The sequence below is a fragment of the Phaethon aethereus genome (assembly GCF_964289735.1).
Source record: "Phaethon aethereus genome assembly, chromosome: 1".
In the NCBI taxonomy this organism is placed as follows: domain Eukaryota; kingdom Metazoa; phylum Chordata; class Aves; order Phaethontiformes; family Phaethontidae; genus Phaethon; species Phaethon aethereus.
This window is the reverse complement of record NC_138575.1, coordinates 205,202,024-205,226,111: the sequence shown is the minus strand read 5'-3', so window position 1 is coordinate 205,226,111 and position 24,088 is coordinate 205,202,024. Positions and strand designations below refer to the sequence as shown.

At 41.2% G+C, this 24,088-nt stretch overlaps 1 protein-coding gene across 1 annotated transcript in view; it reads right to left on the bottom strand.

Moving 5' to 3' along the window:
* Nucleotides 1-24,088, bottom strand: part of GUCY1A2 (guanylate cyclase 1 soluble subunit alpha 2) — a gene marked incomplete at its 5' end in the record, with an annotated part of 158,983 nt that overhangs the window by 45,303 nt on the left and 89,592 nt on the right. Inside the window, one exon of the mRNA XM_082011315.1 lies at nucleotides 3,035-3,178. Within this exon, the coding sequence (XP_081867441.1) occupies nucleotides 3,035-3,178 (144 nt within the window). The remainder of the gene's footprint in view (nucleotides 1-3,034; nucleotides 3,179-24,088) is intronic.

The window sequence follows — 24,088 nt, the reverse complement described above, 5'->3', positions numbered from 1 at the left end:
GCTAATGAAAACAGTCACAAACTGTGACTCTCAGAGTAAAACATACTCCTTCAAAATTTCCCTACAATTGCAGCAATCACTCAAAAGAAAGCTAAAAGATGGAAAGGATCTGGAAGACGGCTCTCCCAGCATGTGACAGTGTAGCTAGAATGTATTAATCAGCTATAGTCCTTGGAAAAACAGAGAAATTATCAAACACTCTAGAAAATCTATTTTAATAGAATTAAATTAATACCTGTTTTAAACAGTCTTATTGTATTGGGTTCGTGTGGCAAGATTTTGATAGTTGGAGGGCTGCAGGGGTGGCTTCTAAGAGAAGCTGCTGGAAGCTTCCCCTGTGTCCCACAGAGGCTGTGCCAGCCGGCTACAATACAGACCCACCACTGGCCAAGGCCGAGCCCATCAGCGACGGTGGCAGCACCTCTGGGGAACAGAGTTAAGAAGGGGGGAAAAACTGGTATCAGCAATTGCAGCCGGAGAGAGGAGTGAGAACGTGTGAGAGGAACAGCCCTGCAGACACCAAGGCCAGAGCAGCAGGAGGGGCAGGAGGGCTCCAGGCGCCGGAGCAGAGGGTCCCCGGCAGCCCCTGAGGAAGCCCCTGGTGAGGCGGCTGTGCCCCTGCAGCCATGGAGCTCCACGGGGGAGCAGATCTCCACCCGCACCCGGGGAGGGCCCCACGCTGGAGCAGGGGGATGCCCGAAGGAGGCCGTGACCCCGTGGGCAGCCCACGCTGGAGCCGGCTCCTGGCAGGGCCTGTGGCCCCGTGGGGAGAGAGAGGAGCCCCAGCTGGAGCAGGTTTGCTGACAGGACTTGTGACCCCAAGGGGGACCCAGGCTGGAGCAGCCTGTTCCTGAAGGACGGCACCCGTGGGGGGACCCAGGCTGGAGCAGTGCGTGAAGAACTGCAGCCTGTGGGAAGGACTCACATTGGAGAAGTCCATGAAGGACTGTCTCCCGTGGGAGGGACCCCACGCTGGAGCAGGGGCAGAGTGTGAGGAGTCCTCCCACTGAGGAGGAAGGAGCAGCAGAGACAACGTGTGATGAACTGACCACAACCCCCATTCCCCATCCTCCTGCGCCACTCAGGGAGGAAATCTGGAATGAATTTGAGCCCAGAAAGAAGGGAGGGGTGGGGAGAAGGTGTTTTAAGATTTGATTTTAGTTCTCATTATCTCTACTCTGATTTGATTCATACTTAATTAAATTAATTTTTTCCCCAAGTTGTGTCTGTTCTGCCCATGACAGTAATTGCTGACTGATCTCTCCCTGTCCTTATCTCGACCCGCAAGCTTCTTGTTATATTTTCTCTCCTCTGTCCAGCTGAGAAGGGGAGTGACAGAGCGGCTTTGGTGGGCACCTGGAATCTCACCAAGGTCAACCCACCACACATACCAAAACTGAAAACAGTATGTCTTCTGATATCATCAGACAACATTTGTCTTTTAACGATTATTCTGTGTTAGATGAATGTCCACATGAAGCGTTGAAAAAATTTTCTTCAAGATCCGTAGTCCAAGAAATTTTTTCAGAAAGTTATCCTTCTGAATATGTCGACATTTGTCAATTATCAAATAAATATTTATTTTGACATTTAAAAAATTCATCAACAGCATTGATATCTAAAAATAAAAATATTTCATCCAGAACTCCATATATATTCATTTGGATATCGTGTTGTCATAATTCATGGAATTTCTAGGTTTGTTGTCTCACATCCAGACTCTCCTCTCTGAGCAGAACAATTCATTTGGATTAAATCTCTCTTTACTCACCATACACAAAGAGTTCAAGGGATATATATCACGATATGACCTAACTAATAGATAGAGTTGGAACTCAGAACTATATAATTTTATTGCTCAAGGAGCATCACAGCAACATCCCTGAATATATTTTTTAAAATTGTATCTCCTTTCTGTCAAGTTTTAAACCTCCAGAACAGGTCTTTCAATTAAAAAAAAAAAAAAAAAGAAAAGAATGGTTTCAGATTCAACCCTCATTTATTAACAGACATGAGGAATTGCAGTTTACAAAGTGCATTTCAACTATGATGCATATCATCCCATGGGAAGTCTGTCTGGCCTTCTTATCCATCTACATATGGCTTTTGTTACAGCCTTTAGAGAGTGTTGAATAATTGTTCTACATAATCCCCCATTTTCTTTGAAAACAAAAGGTTTGTATTATGGGAAGAACAATTTAACCAGAAACAGGAGTGAGTACACATAATGGAAATAATGTGTAATCTGACCCTTGAAAAAGAAATGCACATACGTATCTCCATGTTTTTTCTTTGCTGCTGAATCTCCATCTTCTACCTAAACATTACCAATTACAAATGCCAGCAGCTACAATGTTGGTATAAGATCCAGAGAAGCAGAACAGCAGTGGAACTTTAAAATGGTACAAAAGGACATGTGGTTTTCCACCTTCTTCTACTTCCTGTACCAATGTAGGAGAAGGAACTGGAGTTGTGTGGGAAGAAAGCACATTATCACTAAGAAAGGGCAGGCAGTCTACACAGTCTTCTTTTATACAGCTCAATAACTATTTAGAAAAGAGGCGTGTGGCCTCTTAGAGCTGCAGAACTCTCTGAGTGCCTCTACACTAGTGCTGAAGTTCAGATCAGGAGCCTACTTCTGAAGCAAATTTCCCAATTGCCATCACATACTGTGTTTTGGCTTGTAGAATCGGATAGTCCTGGATCATGGGCACTCTCTTCGTCTCACACTAAACTGAGATGGAAGAAGGGCTCCAGGAGTGCAACTAATGCCCTCCAGCCACAAATAGGCATTCGATGCATATGGCAAGGCAACAGCTAGTCTGTGTGGTCTACTTTGCTTTCTAAAGTTAGGCATAGTTTACATGATTGTTAATGGGCACCCATGAAATATATGTTCATAAATCAGGCTGTGATATATTGATGCAATTTTAAATCCTCCTAGCAATAAACACATTTCTACTAAAAGAACACGATGGAATTAATCAGGTCCACATACCACTGACTAGCTGAGAATAAAGAGCAAAAGGGTTACCTTAATAGGGCTCCCATCTGGAGTGAGAACCTCTTCTGAAAGCTCCATCATCTTCAGTGCCATCAGGGCAATGGCTTTAGCATGACTAAGACTTTTCTTATGGAGCCCTGCTGCAACGCAGTACGCATCACCTATTGTTTCCACCTGCAGCAATCAGACAAATCAATATTAAAGTATGATGATGGCAAGAGATCCTTATCATTCGTTATCTGCAATCAAATAGCATTGCTTAAAAACATGTGAGCAAAACATCCATAAAATAAGCAATTAGACAACGGAGCATAATTACCTGAGTTTGCAAACAGATGCAGTCAAAACGTGACACGCAATTGCATAGTGGTTCATCACCATTATAACCAAAGAAGATCATTACATCTAGAACAGTGTATCCCAACAGCCGAGATATGACATTTTCTCATAGCAGTCATACAGAAAACTCTATTTTCCTAAATGAGAAATTGTTTGCAGCTTTGTTTGACACTATCCTGGCTGAGTTTGCTGTGGGGTAACAATAGTGCTACATGATTGTTATTCATAATTATTATCTGATGTGCTAGAAATGTGTATCAGGAAGAGAATTGGAAAAAGCGAAACATCACCATAAAAAAACAGTGTAAGAGTCTGTAACTCCACATTAGCAGGTAGCTCTTCCTGGTGTAGGGAGAATTTACAAATAGATGCTATCACTACAGACTTTTGACTGCACCTGTGTCTCTTATTTTCAAATAAGAATTGTTGCCTCTCTCTACTATGCAGGCTGTCTGACTGTGAACTCCCTACCTTCAGGCGTAAAGTTCAGCAGACTGATCCCTCTGGTCTCTTCAGACAGGCCTTACCACTCTCTTATCCTTGATTTTCTTTAAAGAAAGCTGTCCCTCAGGAAAAAGTGGCAGCAAAAGAAATTACAGAAGCTCTCTGGATAAAGGCAGCCTGAGAAACGCTGAAGCCCTCGAGTTCTGCAGCTTTATTGACAGCACTGTGTTTTGCAGTCTGCTTGCCCGCACATCTCCAACACACTCTGCACACAGTCCGTTAGCACATGCCCAAGCAGACTCAGGCTTCCAGGATTAGTTTGGTTTTTGCTACATAACTATCTGGCTTTCAGCCTGCCCACAGGAATGCCACAAAAGGCCTCAGCAAAGACTAGGGTGAGAAGAAAGCATGTACTGAGCAAGGAGTTATTCAGGGAATAAATACAGCTGATTCTTCTCTCTGCAGGGATTCTACTAATATTAGTAGACGTGCACCTTCTCAGATTAATTTCCAGTCCTGATAAACAGAATTGGAACTAATACCTCAAAAAGTAAGCATTATGTGTAGACCTACCAAGAGCATGAATCTACAACAGCGGTATGCACTAATACTTCCCACCATCAAACTTTCAGAAGCTGTTAGAAGCCCACTGCCAAGTCTGGCACCTTAGCCTTTCCTGCTGATTGTGCAGGAGGATATATATAAGAAGCTGAGGGTTTCTCATAAGGTGAAGAGCTGAGACAGCTGTTAGAGCTCCCTTGTGGCTTTTGGAAGCTCCTAATAGTACTTGTATATAGAAAAAACATGTAGGAGCAATCAACACTGCTGTCTGTCTGCTTTTTTACCCAAGCCCTATCTCAGGATCTTTGTCCACAAAGAGCAGAGACTGCTGACTCCCAGCAGTTTAGGAGGCAGACTTTCCAAAGACAAATGGATTGGCAAGTATATTACAATTGCTGGTGAAAAATGTAGGGAAGAAAACACATGAGCACAGTGAGAAAATGTATCAGAAGTTAAAAAGACACTCTAGATGGATAAGAAATAGATGGTAAAAAATTCTCTAAATCAGAAGGCACAAATCCCAATAACTGCACATTGTCATCCTTAAAAATTGTGGATGTACATAACCAGTTTGAAGAGGTTACTACAAAAAGAGCTGAATCTATGATGTAAAATACAAAAATGAAATACAGATTCTGCTCTTGAATGATTTAATTTCAGAATGACTTCCACTAAAGTTAGTTGCATTACACCACTGTAAGCAAGTATAGATATGGGAACTATGTACTGTTCCTGCAATGTTCAGGCAAACCTACTTATTTTGTTAGCATCTTGCCCTTTGGTAATTTCCATAGCTGTGTAAACTAATTTAACAGCTAAATTGCACTCACTGAATGAGCAGCATCATCAGACTTGCATTGTACATATCTGTGTACAACCAGAAAAATGGGATTGAAGCTGCCTCATATTGATCTTACTCTGAAAATAAAAGTGATAATAATACCGTTGTAGGATACTCTTTAAAGCGCTTGTCCCTATGACAGTAAAGCCCCCTTGTCCTCTGACAGTAATACTGCAGAACCAGGGGAATGATTAGGACTGTTGAGACTGACCTGGTAGTTGAAACTAGATGTGATGATTATTGATAAGGTTGTTTAATGATTTACTATTCTGTGCCTCTGTTTTCAGACTTTTCCCAACTAAATATTTAGGCTGAAATTTCCATGCTGAGTATCTCCATCAAACTTTAACCTTGGTTCAGTCCTCCTTCAAAATCAGATTTGACAAATTTTGCAATTATCTATGGTTTTTTTTTCCCCAGCTCCTTTTTTAAAAACAGCTCCAGGAATTCTTGTAATTCAGTTTATTCATGGCACTTTGATTTAGTCCTCTCATATAGAGTCATAGAATCATGGAATGGTTTGGGTTGGAAGGGACCTTCGAAGATCATCTAGTCCAACCCCCCCAGCCATGGGGAGGGACATCTTTCACTAGATCAGGTTGTTCAAAGTCCCATTCAACCTGACCTTGAACACTTCCAATGATGGGGCATCCACAGCTTCTCTGGGCAACCTATTCCAGTGTCTCACCATCTTCCTCATAAAAAATTTCTTCCTTATAGCTAATCTAAATCTACCCTCTTTCTGTTTATAACCATTGCCCCGTGTTCTGTAACTACAGGCTTTGGTAAAATGTCTCTCTCCACCTTTCTTACAAGCCCCCTTTATATATTGAAAGGCCACAATAAAGTGTCCCTGGAGCCTTCTCTTCTCCAGGATGAACAATCCCAATTCTCTCAGCCTGTCCTCACAGGAGAGGTGTTCCATCCCTCTGATCAATTTTGTGGCCTCCTCTGGACCCGCTCCAACAGGTCCATGTTTTTCCCATGCTGAGGGCTCCAGAGCTGGATGCAGGACTCCAGGTGGGGTCTCCCCAGAGTGGAGTAGAGGGGCAGAATCCCCTCCCTCGACCTACTGGCCACGCTGCTTTGGATGCAGCCCAGGATACAGTTGTCCTTCTGGGCTGCGAGCACACGTTGCTGGCTCACGTTCAGCTTTTCATCCGCCAGTACCCCCAAATCCTTCCCAGCAGGGCTGCTCTCAATCCCTTCATCCCCCAGCCTGTATTGATGCTGGGGGTTGCCCTGACCCAGGTGCAGGACCCTGCCCTTGGCCTTGTTGAACTTCATGAGGTTATATGAGGACATTAAAATAGAAACATCGCACTTCACAATTTCAGGCTGCGCATGTCAATGAGTTAGATGTGCCAGAGGAAGAAGGGGATTTCTCTTGTGTCAGCTGAGGAGCAAGAATTGGACCAGAAAAACAATGCACTGCTTGTAGCTCGCTCCAGACTATCTGCTGGGTAGATCCTGAAATCACTATGCACACCAGAGAGCAACTTACTCCATAAATATTCAAGTAAATGTCAATAGGATTAAGAGAAAAAGAAGGTACTACTCAAGGTGGCTAAAAATAGCAGCACTCAGATCTGTTTGATGCTCCTCAAGATGATGATACACAGTAACGAAACTCCAGAGGAAATCTCTAACATGTGATAAACTAACTTCTGAGTTTTTGACTTTGTAATATGACTATTATAGTGCATTATATTTAGTATATTTGATTTTTATAACCTTCCTAGGTGCATATGCAGGAAAAGGTATTTTGCTATCACTATAAGATTGGAATACATTATCCTGCTTCTTTCAAAAGCCAAAATATATTCTGTTTTGAATATTTCAGCCAGTTTTTTGCATATGATTGACAGTTTTACAGATTTAGTACATTTTTGTTTTAGTTAAATAATCATTTCTTACTGTTCTTAATATTTCTAGCCACTCACTGACAGCCTGACCTACTCTTACCTACTTTTCATCCCTTTTCACTGATTTACGCTCACCATGGCCAGCTTCACTGAAGTTTTCATTAACTGGGAATTAATATATAGCAACATAGAAGTGAAGAGAGGTTGAACTTAGATTTCAATATTAGACAAAGCTATAAATACGTAGGATATAATTTTTATTCTTAATTAGCAAACAAAGATGCCAGGAAACATTGCAGCCACTTACACTGCTATACAAAGGCCTTCTCTAAATGCTTCTATAACTCCACGTCAAGTCATTGGAAATGTCAAAAGATTTTCAGTCAAACCCTCAAGAAATCAAAGATTAAGATTCATAATTAATTGGAGTGTTTGTGTGTACTCTACAGTTCAGAAAAAGCTTCTTGGTAGATATCCTGAGACTGCTGAATACTGTAGAATGACAATGCATAAGGCTTGCAGCAGGAAGCAAAAAAAAATACCTTCTATTTTTGAGAAGTCATTTTCTATGTACCCAGCTTCTGTTAGTCCTCAGCAGACACCTTTTGTCTGTCTTAGACATGAATGGTACTTTTTACAGAAGTTGAGCTCTACAGTAATCATCTCATAGCCACTTATTCTTAATTCATACTGATTTTATGTGGAGTATGACTTGCAGATGAATCTTGTAGCCCAGCAGACAGACTATAATTTCTCCAAGTCTAATGTGTCCAGAGAACAGAGGTTAATAGACTGTCCCCTGGGCAGCTCGAAAAGGTCTCTTCTAACTACCAGTAGATAAACTTTGTGTTGTGTTTTGTTGCTTAACTGAGAAACTAGAAGTTCTAGCTGAATGATGCTGCCCAGGCATAAAGTCAGGGTGTTGATTCAGTGACAATTTAGAAGAGAAAATGTGGTGTACTGGAGTAACATCCCTGCTTCTGTACACTTCCTCATGAAAGCATGAATATGCACTAGTCATTACGTATATGAACTTCTAGAAGTAATGAAGGAACTGAAGTGTCACACTTCAATTCACAGGGTTACACACAAGGGGGGAAATATAATTTTGTAAATGAAACTTGCAATGGCAAGTTTCAAGATTTTAATCTAAAATATTCAAGAATCCCAACAGTCTAAGGAATCTTACTAGCACATTTTTTAAAGCACAGCTTGGAAATGAACATAAAAAATGCAATTGTGGAGGTCACTTGTTTGGCAATTCTTATCTGAAATTCCTACAGCAATCAGACATATTAAATCTACTGAAGGAAGTAGCTGGAGGAAGAATTTGCACTAGTCTTAGTCCTGTTTCTCTCAGCAGGTTTCCTGTAAAAGCCTAATAGATAATTTGTATTATAACTGTTACAGTGGAGTAGTCATTACTATTTTTTTTTTATGCAGGAGCCATAAATAAGTCTGTGTGCAGCTTGTTCTTTTTTAATGGGTTAAATCATATTAAGAAGGCTTCTTTGCTTATGATAAAAACTAAATAGGTACAAAAAAATTGGTCTGAAAATTCAAAAATTGCTGTCTTTTTTCAGGAAGAAAATCTACCTTTCACAGTATGTCCCTTGTAGATCCTTCACCTTTCTCTGAAGGGTACTTGTGTACTCTTGTTCCCATCTCCAAAATACTCACAGAGCTGTGTGGGTATTTATTATCTCACTCCTAAGGGTTTTAATATTTAGTACACTATGCCACTGTCTCCATGGACTGTTCGATGCTCTTTTGAAAAATAAACAAATAAATTGGAAATACAAAGTTGGATTGCCTTCACTGTAGAGATAAACACAGTTAACAAATCATCTCTAACTCAAAGTGTCACCCATAAATAAAAGCCCTTAATGCAGATTGCACTAGTGATTTTAGTTTGAGTTGGCTGTTGTGGTGAGATGAAATTAACTGCTAATGGAGCTCTTCTCAAGCCAAATCCATTCAAGGGATGTCCTTCAGCACCTTCCTGATATATATATACACGTATACAGATAAAACAGATTTTTTTTTTTTCTCACAAGGCACTAGAAAAAAAATTACAGTGCAATTTTGGACGAACTACAGGACATTCCTGGTTACCTTGATGTTATACACAGGTGATCAAGTGAATACAGGATTACTTTGGAAAGTAAATACCTAAGTACCGCATAACCATCCTTTGCTCAAGGATGCTCTTTCCCTGAGAAAAGAAAAACTTTCAGTGGTACATGTATGAGGAAAAATACATTATGCTGTTCAAAGTTTTTTTATTTGGTTTATTCTGTTAACATAAGTAGATTATCTATATAACTGTATCAGACATACAGACTTTAGATAGAGTAACTAAACATAGATATTATTCAGCCCTTTCCATGTCTTGATTTCTTATGCTCCTTTTATAGTGCAACAGATATTGATTCAAATTCAGTTGAGTTTCCAAAAGCATCAAATCCTGCTCATGGTCTCACATGTTTCTATTATTTTAATCACCACAGAATCGCACAGAATCACTAGGTTGGAAAGGACCTTTAAGATCATCAAGTCCAACCATTAATCCAGCGCCACCATGTCCCCTAAACCATGTCCTGAAGCGCCACATCCACACGTTTTTTGAACACTTCCAGAGATGGCGACTCCACCACCTCCCTGGGCAGCCTGTTCCAATGCCTGACCACCCTCTCAGTGAAGAATTTTTTCCTAATATCCAATCTAAACATCCCCCGGCGCAACTTGAGGCCATTTCCTCTTGTCCTATCACTAGTTACTTGAGAGAAGAGACCAACACCCTCGTCGCCACAACCCCCTTTCAGGTATCTGTAGAGAGCGATAAGGTCTCCTCTCAGCCTCCTCTTCTCCAGACTAAACAACCCCAGTTCCCTCAGCCGCTCCTCATAAGACTTGTGCTCCAGACCCCTCACCAGCTTCGTTGCCCTCCTCTGGACACGCTCCAGCACCTCAACATCCTTCTTGTAGTGAGGGGCCCAAAACTGAACACAGGATTCAAGGTGCGGCCTCACCAGTGCCGAGTACAGGGGCACAATCACTTCCCTACTCCTGCTGGCCACACTATTCCTGATACAGGCCAGGACGCTGTTGGCCTTCTTGGCCACCTGGGCACACTGCCGGCTCATGTTCAGCCGGCTGTCAACCAGCAACCCCAGGTCCCTTTCCGCCGGGCTGGTCTCCAGCCACTCCTCCCCAAGCCTGTAGAGTTGCATGGGGTTGTTGTGGCCAAAGTGCAGGACCCTGCACTTGGCCTTATTAAACCTCATACAGTTGGCCTCTGCCCATCGATCCAGCCTGTCCAGATCCCTCTGCAGAGCCCTCCTACCCTCCAGCAGATCAACACTCCCACCCAACTTGGTGTCATCTGCAAACTTACTGAGGGAGCACTCAATCCCCTCATCCAGGTCATGAATAAAGCTATTGAACAAGACTGGCCCCAGAACCAAGCCCTGGGGAGCACCACTTGTGACTGGCCACCAGCTGGATTTAACACCGTTCACCACAATTCTCTGGGCTCGGCCATCCAGCCAGTTCTTTACCCAGTGAAGAGTAAACCTGTCTAAGCCACGAGCTGCCAGTTTCTCCAGGAGAATGCTGTGGGAGACGCTGTCAAAGGCTTTACTAAAGTCCAGGTAGACAACATCCACAGCCTTTCCCTCATCCACTAGGCAGGTCACCTGGTCATAGAAGGAGATCAGGTTGGTCAAGCAGGACCTGCCTTTCATGAACCCATGCTGGCTGGGCCTGATCCCTTGGTTGTCCTGCACATGCCCTGTGAGCGCCTTCAGGATGAACCACTCCATAATCTTCCCCAGTATTGAGGTCAGGCTGACAGGCCTGTAGTTCCCAGGATCCTCCTTCCAGCCCTTCTTGTAGATGTGCATCATTTTGGCAAGCCTCCAGTCATCTGGGACCTCCCCTGTTAACCAGGACTGCTGATAAATGATGGAGAGGGGCTTGGCAAGCTCCTCCGCCAGCTCCCTCAGTACTCTCGGGTGGATACCTTCAGGCCCCATAGACTTGTGGCATAGCAGGTCCTTAACTGCTTCCTGCTGGATTACGACGGGTTTATTGTGCTCTCCGTCCCTGTCTTCCAGCTCAGGGAGCTGAATACCTTGCGGATACCTGGTCTGGCTATTAAAGACCGAGGCAAAGAAGGCATTAAGTACCTCAGCCTTTGCCTCATCCTTGGTCACAATGTTCCCCCCCATATCCAATCAGGGATGGAGATTCTCCTTGGCTCTCTTTTTGTTGTTAATATATTAGTAAAATTGTTTTTTGTTATCTTTTACAACTGTGGCCAGACTGAGTTCTAGCTGGGCTTTTGCCTTTCTAATTTTGTCTCTGCTTGATCTAATGAGATCACTGTACTCCTCTTGAGTTGCTTTCCCCTTCTTCCAGAGATGATAAACTCTCCTTTTTTCCCTGAGTCCCAGCAAAATCTCCCTGTTCAGCCAGGCCGGTCGCCTTCCCCGCCTGCTCGTCTTATGGCACATGGGGACCGTCTGATCCTGCACCTTTAAGATTTCCTTCTTGAAGACTGTCCAGCCTTCCTGGACCCTTTTGCCCTTCAGGACAGTCTCCCAAGGGACTCTCTCAACCAGTGACCTGAACAAGCCAAAGTCTGCCTTCCACAAGTCCATGGTAGTGGTTTTGCTGACCCTCCTCCTTACTGCAGCAAGAACTGAGAATTCTATCATGTCATGGTCGCTAAGCCCAAGATGGCCTCCGACCATCACATCTCCCACCAGTCCTTCTCTCTTCATCAACAGCAGGTCAAGTGGGGCACCTCCCCTGGGAGGCTCACTCACCAGCTGTGTCAGGAAGTTATCTTCCACACACTCCAGGAACCTCCTAGACTGTTTCCTCTCTGCTGTGTTATACTTCCAGCATATGTTCAGTAAGTTGAAGTCCCCCATGAGAACAAGGGCTCACGATTGTGAGACTTCTGCCAGTCACTTGTAGAATGCTTCATCTGCCTCTTCGTCCTGGTTGGGTGGTCTATAACAGACACCCAGCAGGATATCTGCCTTGTTTGCTTTCCCCCTCATCCTTACCCATAAGAACGCGACTTGGTCATGACAATCATAAAGCTCTATACACTCAAAACGTTCTCGAACATGCAGAGCAACCCCACCACCTCTCGAGCTGCAACACTGCAGTTTCCCTGGTGATCGCCCAGCAGATTAGTGTCTACCACAATGTCAGTCTATCTAATGATCATCAGTAAAATTACCACCTCAGTCTCCTTGGTTGATGAAATACTGTTAATTTCTCTTCTTAGCTAAAAGTTAACAGAATCAGCACTAATGTCAAGGACCCTTGAATATTCCATTGCCTCTTAAAGTCAATCCCACATGTTACTGATTGTTTCAATGGGAGTGAGAAATACATAGTTCTTTGGATGAAGATCATCATATCCATTTGCAGAAGTCATGGAAAGTCAAGCTTTGAATTAATCAGTAAAGTTTTCTAAGGGACCCTATTGAGAGACAGCACAATTCTCATGCTTGGTGGTGATGGGAGTTATTCCAGCGCCAATGTAATAAAAAGCAATGAAATGAGGAAATAACTTGGGTTGATGCTGATTGTATGAGAGAAGTTAAAATGCAGTGAAACTTCATTTTATTCAATTAAAATGCACTCTATGCATTAAGCAACATAACATGGCAATAAACCATACAACATGATTAAATAACTGTAAGAATAAAGCACATGAAAAGTAGATGGCACAAGCAGGGAAGAAGCAATATTTCAAGCACATAGGTTGCAAGTTGATAAGATGTAGAGTGATGTACATGGGTGAGAGTCAGCTCCCCTAACCAAAGACATGTTTAATATAGTAATCTGAATATGAGTTATTCACTTTCAATTCTCTTTATAATCAATGAACTGAAATGGGAAGTCTAGCAGTCCTCTGACCTGTGCTAAGCATCTCATTCAGGAAAAGATGAATCTCACACAAAAAAAGATTCACACTCGCCCTATAAAATGATACTTTCCTCTTTTGACTGTGGGGATAGTCTAGATGACTAGTTCTATGTTATAAATAGTATAGTTTCACCTCTCTCTCAGAACTATAGAAGAGAAAGAATTAATAAGACCATGTGAAAAGGCAGAAAGGCAGACTGAACATGGAAGGTCACAAAAGCGGGTGAATTTTAGAAGTAGGACAGGGGAAGTTCTGGGACATCAAACAGTCCTTCAGGAAAGCTGATCTCTAGGTGGACAGATGAACCAGCAGAAAACCTTTCTACACTCCATATGTCAGTTTCCTTTCCATTCTTAGAGATTAATCCAGGCTCAGAAAAGCATTTATTGGAGAATATGAAGTTTAAGTGATTCTTATGATTACATTAACATCAAAATCAATGACTTCTAGCGTATTAATTTTGTTTTGCAGTCCTGGACATACTTTATTAAGGAGCAAAGTCAGGGTCGGCTGTCAGATTATGTAGTCTTCAACATGGACTTAATGGACCCCATCTTGGCTTCCTGCACACCTAGGTTATACTTAAATGGGAGCATATAAATACATAAGGAAGTGGTTTCTTAAGTCTCATCCCAGCATGAAGCCAGGATTCAGGATGGGAATGCACCTGGAACTGGAAGCTGGGAAGTGTTCTCAGGTACTGCAGTAAAGACCTATGCCTTCCCAGAATTTTCATTATCCTGTTTATCCATATTTCATTCCATCTGCAACACTGAAATACATAGTACCTCAACACTATGTATTTCTTTCATGAAAGCTGAAACGTCTTCCCTCTACAGAAATACAGCAAAATTCATCCTTAAGATGAAATTCTTGCAAGTATAACTCTATAAGAAACCTTTGAAATTATTAGTATCTCTCAATGGGTTTTTCTTTCATCTGTTTTCTGCCCTAAGTTGTACAGCAGGAAAATTAGGAAAAAGCCATGGTATATGGTAAAGTGGTGCTTCAGACTTGTCATTTGGGCTTCATTATATAGAATATAAAGGATATAAAGGTATAAAGGATACATTTTTAACTGTTATGGGACAAAGACTGAAGAAAAGGGAAATGCTTTCCATTCTCGTTTTATTTTAAGTCACTAATCTCAGCACTCATCACAGGGAGCAATTTATTAGATATCCATATTCTACTTCAAGACGTCATTGATATCTCCTGTATTTCCTTCTACCCAAATCCTTCTCCAAATATATCTCTGCAAGTCAGTAATAAACTTACAACATTGTCATTCAGCATGGGACTCTCTACCCAGCACCAGTCACATAAAAATTAATCCCCTACTTTAAGCCACTCATCTATACTCTTTCTGAAGAGGAAAAATAAACTTCCAGGGCATGATATATTCCATCCTGAATTCTGGAAACCTCATTGTTTTACGCATTTACTACAGCAGGACTCTGTCTCTATCTTTGCTCAATTGCCTTCTTCCATGCCCAGACTGTCATTTGATATACAAGGCCCCTCCCATGTTCTCATCAGTCATCATTTCTGAGAAATGGCTGAAAAACAGGTTTATGTAGGCTTTGATGGCCACAGACTGGGAAGGCTTAGTTTGCGAAACTCTCAGAAGACTCTAGGTGAGCTGTTATCTTCTCATGCATGAGTAACCCCGTGCTTTTGAAAGTGCACTACAGAGTGCATGTTCCTGCTCCCATATAGTACCCCAAAACAGGAAAAAAGATTGCATGAGTGTGTTGACTGCTTGTGCTGACATGCTGTTTGTCATCACAACAGTAAGATCTTCTTTAGCTAAAAAAATCCTTTATCTTGGCATGCGTATTTTGGCATGCAGGTCAGGGATCACTAAGTGGAAAGGAGGGCAACATGAAGTAATTTGGGCAGCTTGAACAAGTCACTTAATCTAAAATGCAGATTCTAAGGAAAGAAATACCAAAGAAACATGCTGGAGAGAAACTAGAAAGGTCATTCCACTGAGAGGTGAAGTGTGTGTGCTCTTTCTCTGGAGGTGGTATAAGTGCAGTTCAGAAAAGCCTCCACTTGCACGGCCTAAGTATACTTGATCCCGACGTGGCTTCTAGTTTTACATTTCTGTCTGCATAACAAAGAGTGAATACTGATCTTTTTTAAATTAATCAAAACACATTTGTTTCCTTGATGTTGTGTGAATACAAATTAAAGCCTAGTTCTGTTTGCATTTTGAAGTATTCTATATGATTTTCCACTGCACAGATTTGGCAGAAAAGCTTTGAAACACAGTTGAATTGTGCAACACTGTGAAGCTTAACAACATCTGTCAGATTAAAATACTTAGGTCTGGGGGTTTTTTGCTAGAAATTAATTCTACATGTTGGATACCATAGGATTTTTAGATTCCCAAAATCTCTAGGATACTATAAAAAACCTCCTGTTTAATTTTAAAGGTTTTAAAACTTTTCAAGATAGGATTTGAGAATAAGACTGTCTTCAAATGGACCCAAGAATCTCTTTCAGTTTCTACCTTAGTGTTTGGTACTCTCAGCTTCTGTCTATCAACTTTTCAAAATTAACTCCTAAGCAGTAAAACCTTGCGCCTAAGTGTCAAGGTAACTCTGCAATGCTTTCTGACACTGCATTCTGCTTTTGGAAAGAGTTCAGTGTATGGAAAACCCCTCCGATGTGAGCAAGAATGGATTCCAAGTGTCCATCTAGGAAGTTCAGAAATCTGATCATCTGATAATCTTTTAAAACAAATGTCTTACTACAAATCTCAGCTCCTTTCCCAAGATCCTAATTATGAAGCTCTTATATTGCTCTTACCAGACAGAGGGCATTTTATTTTTAGTAAGTTTAATGATGCTACATGCTGGCAAGTTCAGAAGCATTTTGCAGGAAGAGCCATTTTCAAACTCTTCCTATAGCACCTACTTAGCAGTCTTAAGCATAAATTTTTCAGTATCCAGTATACAGAGGAAGTCTTTCGTCTACATATTAATTGAGTGCGGTTTTCTGTACGAAAGGAGAAGAGACAAATAGTACTTGCTGTGTAGACTTACTATCTAGTATTTTTAAAAGGTTTTTTTCAATGGTTAAAATACACACGTTAGAAGGCTTAGTTTACATGATGTCAACATCAGGTTTGCACACAACAGTCATGGAATACAAAAGTCATATGCATAAATGACTTCTCTCTCTGATAGCCAAGTATGAAATTGCAAAAATCACACCAAATATGATGAAGAGAAAATGTCCTGGCTGGCATTTGGCCTTATGTGAGGTAGTTGCAATGTCAAAGAACTGTTTGACAAAACAAGCAAATATTAAAATAATCATACATAACTTAAGATAGACATTTCAGTTGAATGTGACTGCCCTTCTCCAGATCTAAGAGTGGTCTTAATTTGCTATAGGTATCACTGGTATTAAAACTACTACTGAACAACATCATCTTCCTCAAGGTTACATACGCTTTAATTTACCTGTCTTGAAATTCATATGTTAGTTTCTCTTAACTTACCTAAGTATCCTCTATATTCATTTACATCATTTAAGAAATTAAGGTACAGTTATGAATGCTATTTGTATGACTGAAAATGCTGCATTTTGGCATGCTGATGTATATGAAGGGCCAGCCATATGTTGTCATGGTTGTGCTATGTATCCTCTAGATCTGACACAATACTGGACTGCTTAAATGGAAATAGCGTAGGTTGGTGCAAAGTGAAACCGATTTCCTCCGTTCCCTCAGAGGGACTAAAATTTAATATGTGGAAAAACTTGACACAAGAAAACAAAGAATTTAATTATTAATGGTAGGTTTTACAAAACATAGCATCAGGGAGACCTATCTGCTGCAACAGCGCATGCTCTCAGCCATGGTTCTTTTCCAGCTGCTATGTCTGGACTTGCTGCTCAATATGGAGCACGGAGCCACAAAGGAGGACACTCTTTTGGTTCCTGTCCAAATAAAAGGCCAGGATATGGCCAAGGTTCACACACAAACTGAGGACTTGGGAAGCACTCCCAGGACCTGCAAGTTGGACACAGGTTCTAAGGCTCTGAAGCAGCTTGAGAGAAATGGAGCGGGACACTTATAAACAAATGTGTGTTTTTCAGTTAAGAGAAAAGTGGAAGGAGAGAGACAAAAGAGAAGAAGAAGGAAATATATACAAGCATGGTATTCCTGAAGAAGAAACTATATACGGAAGCAGAAGTCCTAGACTCTTTAGAGGATTCTTGGGTAATGAATTGCCTAAAGCAGGGGAACAGGCACAGATGTTCTAGTGCTTTGTGCAGGTCTGTATGTTTATAAAGTAAAGAATAACTCTTCTGGAGCCTTCATGTCTGCTTCATTTGCACATCTCCCTAAAGACAAAAGTGTAAATCCTCCACAAGGCTGCAGAAAAATACATGCTTAATGCAAAGGGAAGTCGTAAAATGATACACCAGATCTCCAGAGAAATCCAAGGCAACTTTTGCGTTTCTTTTTTTTTAACTTAACCCCAGAACAATTCTGAGTTCCCAAAGACGACAGGTGCCCCAGCTTTGCCCTGACCTCATACTGGTGCGAGTCACACTTGTGTGCCAGCAAGTAAGTCCACGCACAGACAGAGAGTTCAAGGAGAAAGTCAGTGCTGTAGCCTGCTCAGAGCAAGAAAAGGAAGATGGTTCGGGAGCCCTCTGTGGTATGACCTGAACAGAGCAGGGTGCTGAAGGGCAGCTCTACCAGGCTGGGTGGCACCACAGAGAGAGCACTTCTGGGCAACGGAATTTTTCTTCTATTACTCATTTTCTTCAGTTACACATTCAAAACCCACTGTCTTTAAACTACCAGGAAGAAGCAACAACTAGTACACTAGTAGTTGCTTCTACCGCACCTATTCATGTTAAAAAAATTATATTACAGTATTTTATGCATATGATATTGCTCATATAAGAGTATCAGTATCACTTACAAATTTTGATTGCATTTCATAATAATCTTTGTTCTGCAGATGCCTAAGCTGAAGCTAAAAGAATTTGAAACTTTCTCAAAATGGTCATGTAGTTGCACTGAATTTAAAAGGTTAAAACTGCCAAAGTGATGAAAGAAGACAAAAATAGCGGCCACAGATTTTACATGAAAACCTGGAGACTTTGGTTTTTAATTTATGAAACATAAAGCCTGGAAAACCTCAAAATAGTCTGAACCTCATGACTCCTCCTGTCTCTGCAGTATTCTTTAGTCATTAGAGCACTGACAGTAAGCTTAAGAACATACATATGACTATGACTATCCCTCCTTGAGAACTGAAATTTGTACATAGCACTGAGAAAGTACTGATATTTTCTGTAAAATTAATTTCTGCAACTTAAACTACCAGTATAAAAATGTAAAGTGATATTTTTAGAAAATGTGAGTTTAAAATGAGGTTCCTAAAAGCATTATATCACAACCTCAATATAAACAGCATTTTTCAGAACTGGTAAGTATCAACCTCGCATGATTGCAGAGCAGTCTGGACTTCTCACCTGTTTTTAGTCTCGGGTCTTCACAACAGGCAAAAATTAAGTCTGTAGCCAGAGTTAGGTGTAGAAAATCAGAAAAAAAAAATCTGACACACTAACTATATTATTCAGAAGAAATAAAATATATCATTCAGTGTAAAGTAAGTGAAATAATATTGCCAGGAATAATAGCTAAAAAGAACCCCAAGGAAGCTGGTAAAGGACTTTGAGGCATGTGTGTGGCACCACTGAGAGAGAGCATCAGTTTAGCAAATAATGAAACTAAAGAGAAAGCAGAAATTCACAGAACGAAATTGTGAATTCTAACTATAAAATTAACCTGAGGAATTATATTGTCTTATTCAATAAAAATTCAATAAACTTTTAATTAAAATTTTGACAACAAAGATGTATAGCAAAGAAATTTTGGCAGCTGACAGTAGTTCATTGTCAAAAACATTGTTTAGGACTCTCTGCTCAGACATGGAAAGTAAGACTCAGCAATTCACAGAAAGTGAAGTTTACTGTTAGGGGAAAATTTGCAAATGTCTTCGAGGACAAATGCTGCCCTGTCCAGAGAAAGGTCAAAGAAAACTAAAACCTACAAGAGCAGGCCTGGTTCTGCTCTAGTTGGCTTGGTATTCCCCAGCCAGCATATATAGCCACCCAGTGAGTGCGTCCATGGCCAAAAAAACAGCCTCAATACACACTGCCTTTACTCCACACAGTAGCTGAAGGACAAGGGAAGGAAGTGGGGTCGTTTCCGAAAGGGAACTGAGAGGAAAAGAGCTGAGAAAGCAAGCCTACACAGGCAAAAGGACTCAACAAGAAAAAAAATACTTAAAATGATCCTATGTCAAAGACATATTACTTGGAAGGTGAAAAAGAAACTGCAGGAATCTTAAGCAGGTAAGAATTCAGTCTGAAGGGTTAAGTTTTAAACACCAGCAGCCATGGCTGCAGCATATCTAAATAGTTTATTTGATAAAGAGATGGTTTAGCTGGAGTATTTTTTCCCAGCACTTGGCTCATAAACAAAAGGAACATACAGAGAAAAACAGGTCAAAACAAAGACGTAAACAGTCAGGCCAGCCAGTACATATTTTAACCAAAGCAACTGCTTCCAAAATTTACTGAGATCTTCTCCCTCCCGTTACTTCTGCTCCTGGAGTCCATGTTTCTACTTGCATGTCCACAGACGCTAACTTACCAAGCATCTGCATCTACATTGCTTTGATTTGCACTCCTTGCTCAACAGCATCTTTTTCTCCCATTCCTCAATTCCAAGACAAATGTAATTAGCTCAGACAGCCAGCAGCACCAGTTTCCAAACACATTGCCAAGTCTCAGTTCTCTCACATCTTCTCCTTTCTGTGATTACCCCAAGAGTATCCCTCTTGATCTTTTCATCAAGGCTGTATGTAAGCAGATTCTTTCTAAAGTTTCACTCCCTAATACACAGATTCTCCCAGATTTCTAAAACTGTCACCCAGGCTCGTATCACCATGCATCTGAATTACTGCAATGTTCTCCCTCAGCCTGGACAAATGTAATCTGTCATCTTTCATAAGCATTCAAAATGCTCCTGTGAAGTTCATCTCCTGAGCCCATCATCTGCCCGTGTCATTCTTACCTGTGCATCCATCCACTGGATATCCTTTCCCTACCTCATCAGTTATAGCTACTTACTCTCATTTCCAAGAAATTTCAAAGTCTAATTCACCCTGCTTCAGCCCTCTCCAAGTATTTCTTATTCTGTATCCAACATCTCATTATGCTTGCCCTTTATGTCTGACTTGTTAAATGCGAGGATCTTTGTTCTTCTTCCTCTAGCATACTTCTCTGTAAACATCCCTGAATGAATAGTATGAGACAATTGAAAATATTACATTCATTGTCTGAGTCCAAGATTAGAAACACTGAGGTTCTGAATTCAAAATGCTGTAAGAGTAAAGCTGGGTGAATAATTACAGCATGGAATTTATTTAATGCATTTTGCTTAATTTTCTGTTTACAAAATGGTGAATTTGGTATTCAGAAGTACTCACTGAATAACCCTTGCAAATTATTCTTGCCATGTTGCTTAAAAACTAGCAAGTTTGAAAATTATTCTGTTTTGATGTATATATAGGTCACATGATACATTTCTGTAGCCTAGTTACAGGAGTATATCTCCGAGGCAGACTGTGGGTACAAATACTGGTGATTAAATATCTAAAATTTACTGCCTGACAGTAACTTCTATAATTATAGTCGTTGTGGTGGTGATCATTCCTAGCAATAAATTTAGCTTCCAGAATATCATCTGAAACAAATGAAAAAGATATAAACACATGAGCTATTTTTATTTTAAAATGCATGTAATTTTTCAAAAGAATTGTCATTTTATTTTAATCCTGATTTTGGAGAGAGTTCAATGGAGGGCCACGAGGATGATTAAGGGACTGGAACATCTCTCGTATGAGGAAAGGCTGAGAGACCTGAGGCTGTTTAGTCTGCAGAAGAGAAGGCTGAGAGGGGACCTTATCAATGTCTATAGATATCTGAAGGGTGGCTGTCAGCAGGATGGAGGCAGTCTCTTTTCAGCAGTGCCCAGTGATAGGACGAGGGGCGATGGGCATAAACTGCAGCACTGGAAGTTCCATCTCAACATGAGGAAAAACTTCTTTATTGTGAGGGTGATGGAGCACTGGAACAGGCTGCCCAGGGAGGTTGTGGAGTCTCCTTCTCTGGAGACCTTCAAAACCCGACTGGACGTGTTTCTGTGCAACCTGCCCTAGGTGATCCTGCCTTGGCAGGGGGGTTGGACCAGATGATCTTTAGAGGTCCCTTCCAACCCCTACCATTCTGTGTTTCTGTGATTCTGCAATTCTGCGATTCTGTGATTCTGTGATTCTGTGATTCTGTGATTCTGATTCGCCAAGGAAAAGCAAAAGGGTTTATTGCCTGAGTTTTGTCTTTCTGCAATGCTCAACTGAGTAATTTTCGCCTAACCCCACAGTAACTTTTTTAGACTTGTTTAAAAAAAAATAAAAAATATTTGGGGGGAGAAAAAAAGGGACGTACAGCTCCAAAATAGCCACAGTACACACTGCCTTGCTCATGGATGGGCTGTGGAGGAAAGCAGGGGATGTGTAGGGAGGCTCAGGGGACATGGGAAAGTACGGAGATGGAGGAAAATCCAGGATGAAAGGATCTGAGAAAGAACTGGCTGTATTAAGGCTGTAACAATGGAGAAAGGGTGTTCAAGGTGTAAGAAATCCTTCCATAGAAAAACAGGTTTTGTTTATTCCTCCGCTCGTAGAATTACATGGGGGCCTTAACTTTTTGGAGTGTTTATTCCTTTTCTGAATGCGTAAGTCATATCTTGCCTAGGTGAAAGGCAGTAAGCCAGGTTCTAAATGATAAAATATTCATGACCTATGTATAAATATTCCTTCCTAGTGTTCTCACTGGACTCAGCCAGCCTTCCTTCCAAATAGGTCATAGAGTTTTACATACTTTATTTCCTATTCCCATGCAACCATAGTTTTTAACAAATAACGTCCTGAATGCCTCAAAACAGCTAACTAAAATTAATCTGGGAAAACATGAACTACACCCATGTACCAGACAGAGCATGTGAAACTGGGTCACTAGATATCACTCTTGACTGTGGGTCAAAAGTTCTTTAAGTCTCATTCTCAGAGCTGGCTTGAGATCCAGTGCACTAACATCCAATAAATACAAATTGAGATCAAACTTCCAGTCTTTTCTATGTCACTGTGACAATTTTCAAATGAGCGTTGGTACCTTCCATTGCAGTTCTCTCCCAACATGGCCTTTGGCTTCAGAGCATTAGTAATACAAACACCGAGCCCAGGAGCATGAAACTTATTTACAGTGTGATCTTTTACTTTGGTATATTGTCCTACCAACCTATATCTATACCATAGAATCACAGAATAGTTTGGCTTGGACCTTTTAAGGTCATCTAGTTCAGCCCACCGCAATGAGCAGGGACATCTTCAACCACATCAGGTTGCTCAGAGCCTCATCCAACCCAACCTGGAATGGTTCCAGGGATGGGGCATCTACCACCTCTCTGGTCAACCTGGGCCAGTGGTTCACCACCCTCATTGGGAAAAATGTCTTCCTTAGATCTAGCCTAAATCTGCCCACTTTTAGTTTAAAACCATTACCCCTTGTCCTATCACTTACAGGCCCTGTTAAAAAGTCTGTCCCCGCCTTTCTTGTAAGTCCCCTTTAAGTACTGGAAGGCTGCAGTAAGGTATCCCTGGACCCCTCTCTTCTCCAGGCTAAATAACCCCAACTCTCATCCTGTCCTCACAGCAGAGGTGCTCCACCCCTCTGATCATTTTTGTGGCCTCCTCTGGACCCGCTCCAAGAGGTCCATGTCTTTCCTGTGCTGAGGGCTCCAGAGCTGGACCCAGGACTCCAGGTGGGGTCTCACCCAAGTGGAGCAGAGGGGCAGAATCACCTCCCTCAACCTGCTGGCCACGCTGCTTTGGATGCATCCCAGGAGACAGTTGCCCTTCTAGGCTATGAATGCACATTGCTGGATCATGTCTAGCTTTTCGTCCACCAGTACCCCCAAATCCTTCCCGGCAGGGCTGCTCTCAATCCCTTCATGGCCCAGCCTGCATTGATACCATGTTCAGTTCTTATCTGTGGTATATATCATAACTTTTCAGCCACAATTATTATTTAGATGGGTATTTAATATTTTTTGATCCCTTTTAAAGTGTATTAGAGGCCAAAAGTTAAAGGGATAGAACTCTTGTGAAGACTTTTTCTCTATATCCTGTCAACAAATTCTATTTTTAGTTTGCAAGCCTCAGACAGAAAACTAAGTCAATATATAAGTTTACAATTACTTTTTTTTTCTTTGGTGCATTCAGTTATTAAAAGAAATTTGCTCTGCTTTTCCTATCACAAAATTAAAGGTATTCCATATGCAAAACATATTCTCTGTAGATTTCACAGGATAATTACACAGATAATATCTTAACTGCATTTATTAAATTCTACCTGCCCTCTTTTTTCTCTCAAATACATACTGGACACCAAATACACCGAAAAGAAGTGAAGGTGATGGACGTCTGTAACAGGACCAACACATGCGTCACCTCCTTTTCTGAAGAGCAGCAAAGAAGGATAGCACCCCAGTGCCATGTCCCACTTACTCCATTTACTATGAATGGAGATCTGCTGTCCTCTTCCTCTTTTTCAATGGAAGTGTAAATCTCTTATAACACTTTTTTTAGTGAATGCTCTGGTCTTTATGGAAAATTTTCTTTTTTTCAGGGGAAAGATAAGTGCCTAAACCCTAAACCATTCAAGTTTCAGGTGAAACAGAAAGTATTTGAGTGCCTTCCAGGAGCTGCAGCTTGGTCTAGGATCATCACTGTGCACTTCATTACCCTTAGGACACTGTGGCTGATGTGTCACCTAAAGGAAATCAGGCTGTAATACAGGAGGTGTACGTTTCTATAGGAAAATGGGAATGTGAAGCATATATTCTCATGGGGGAACCATGATGACAGCTCAGCATCAAAGTATTTGATTTTCAGTGGGCATATTTCACATTTATTTTT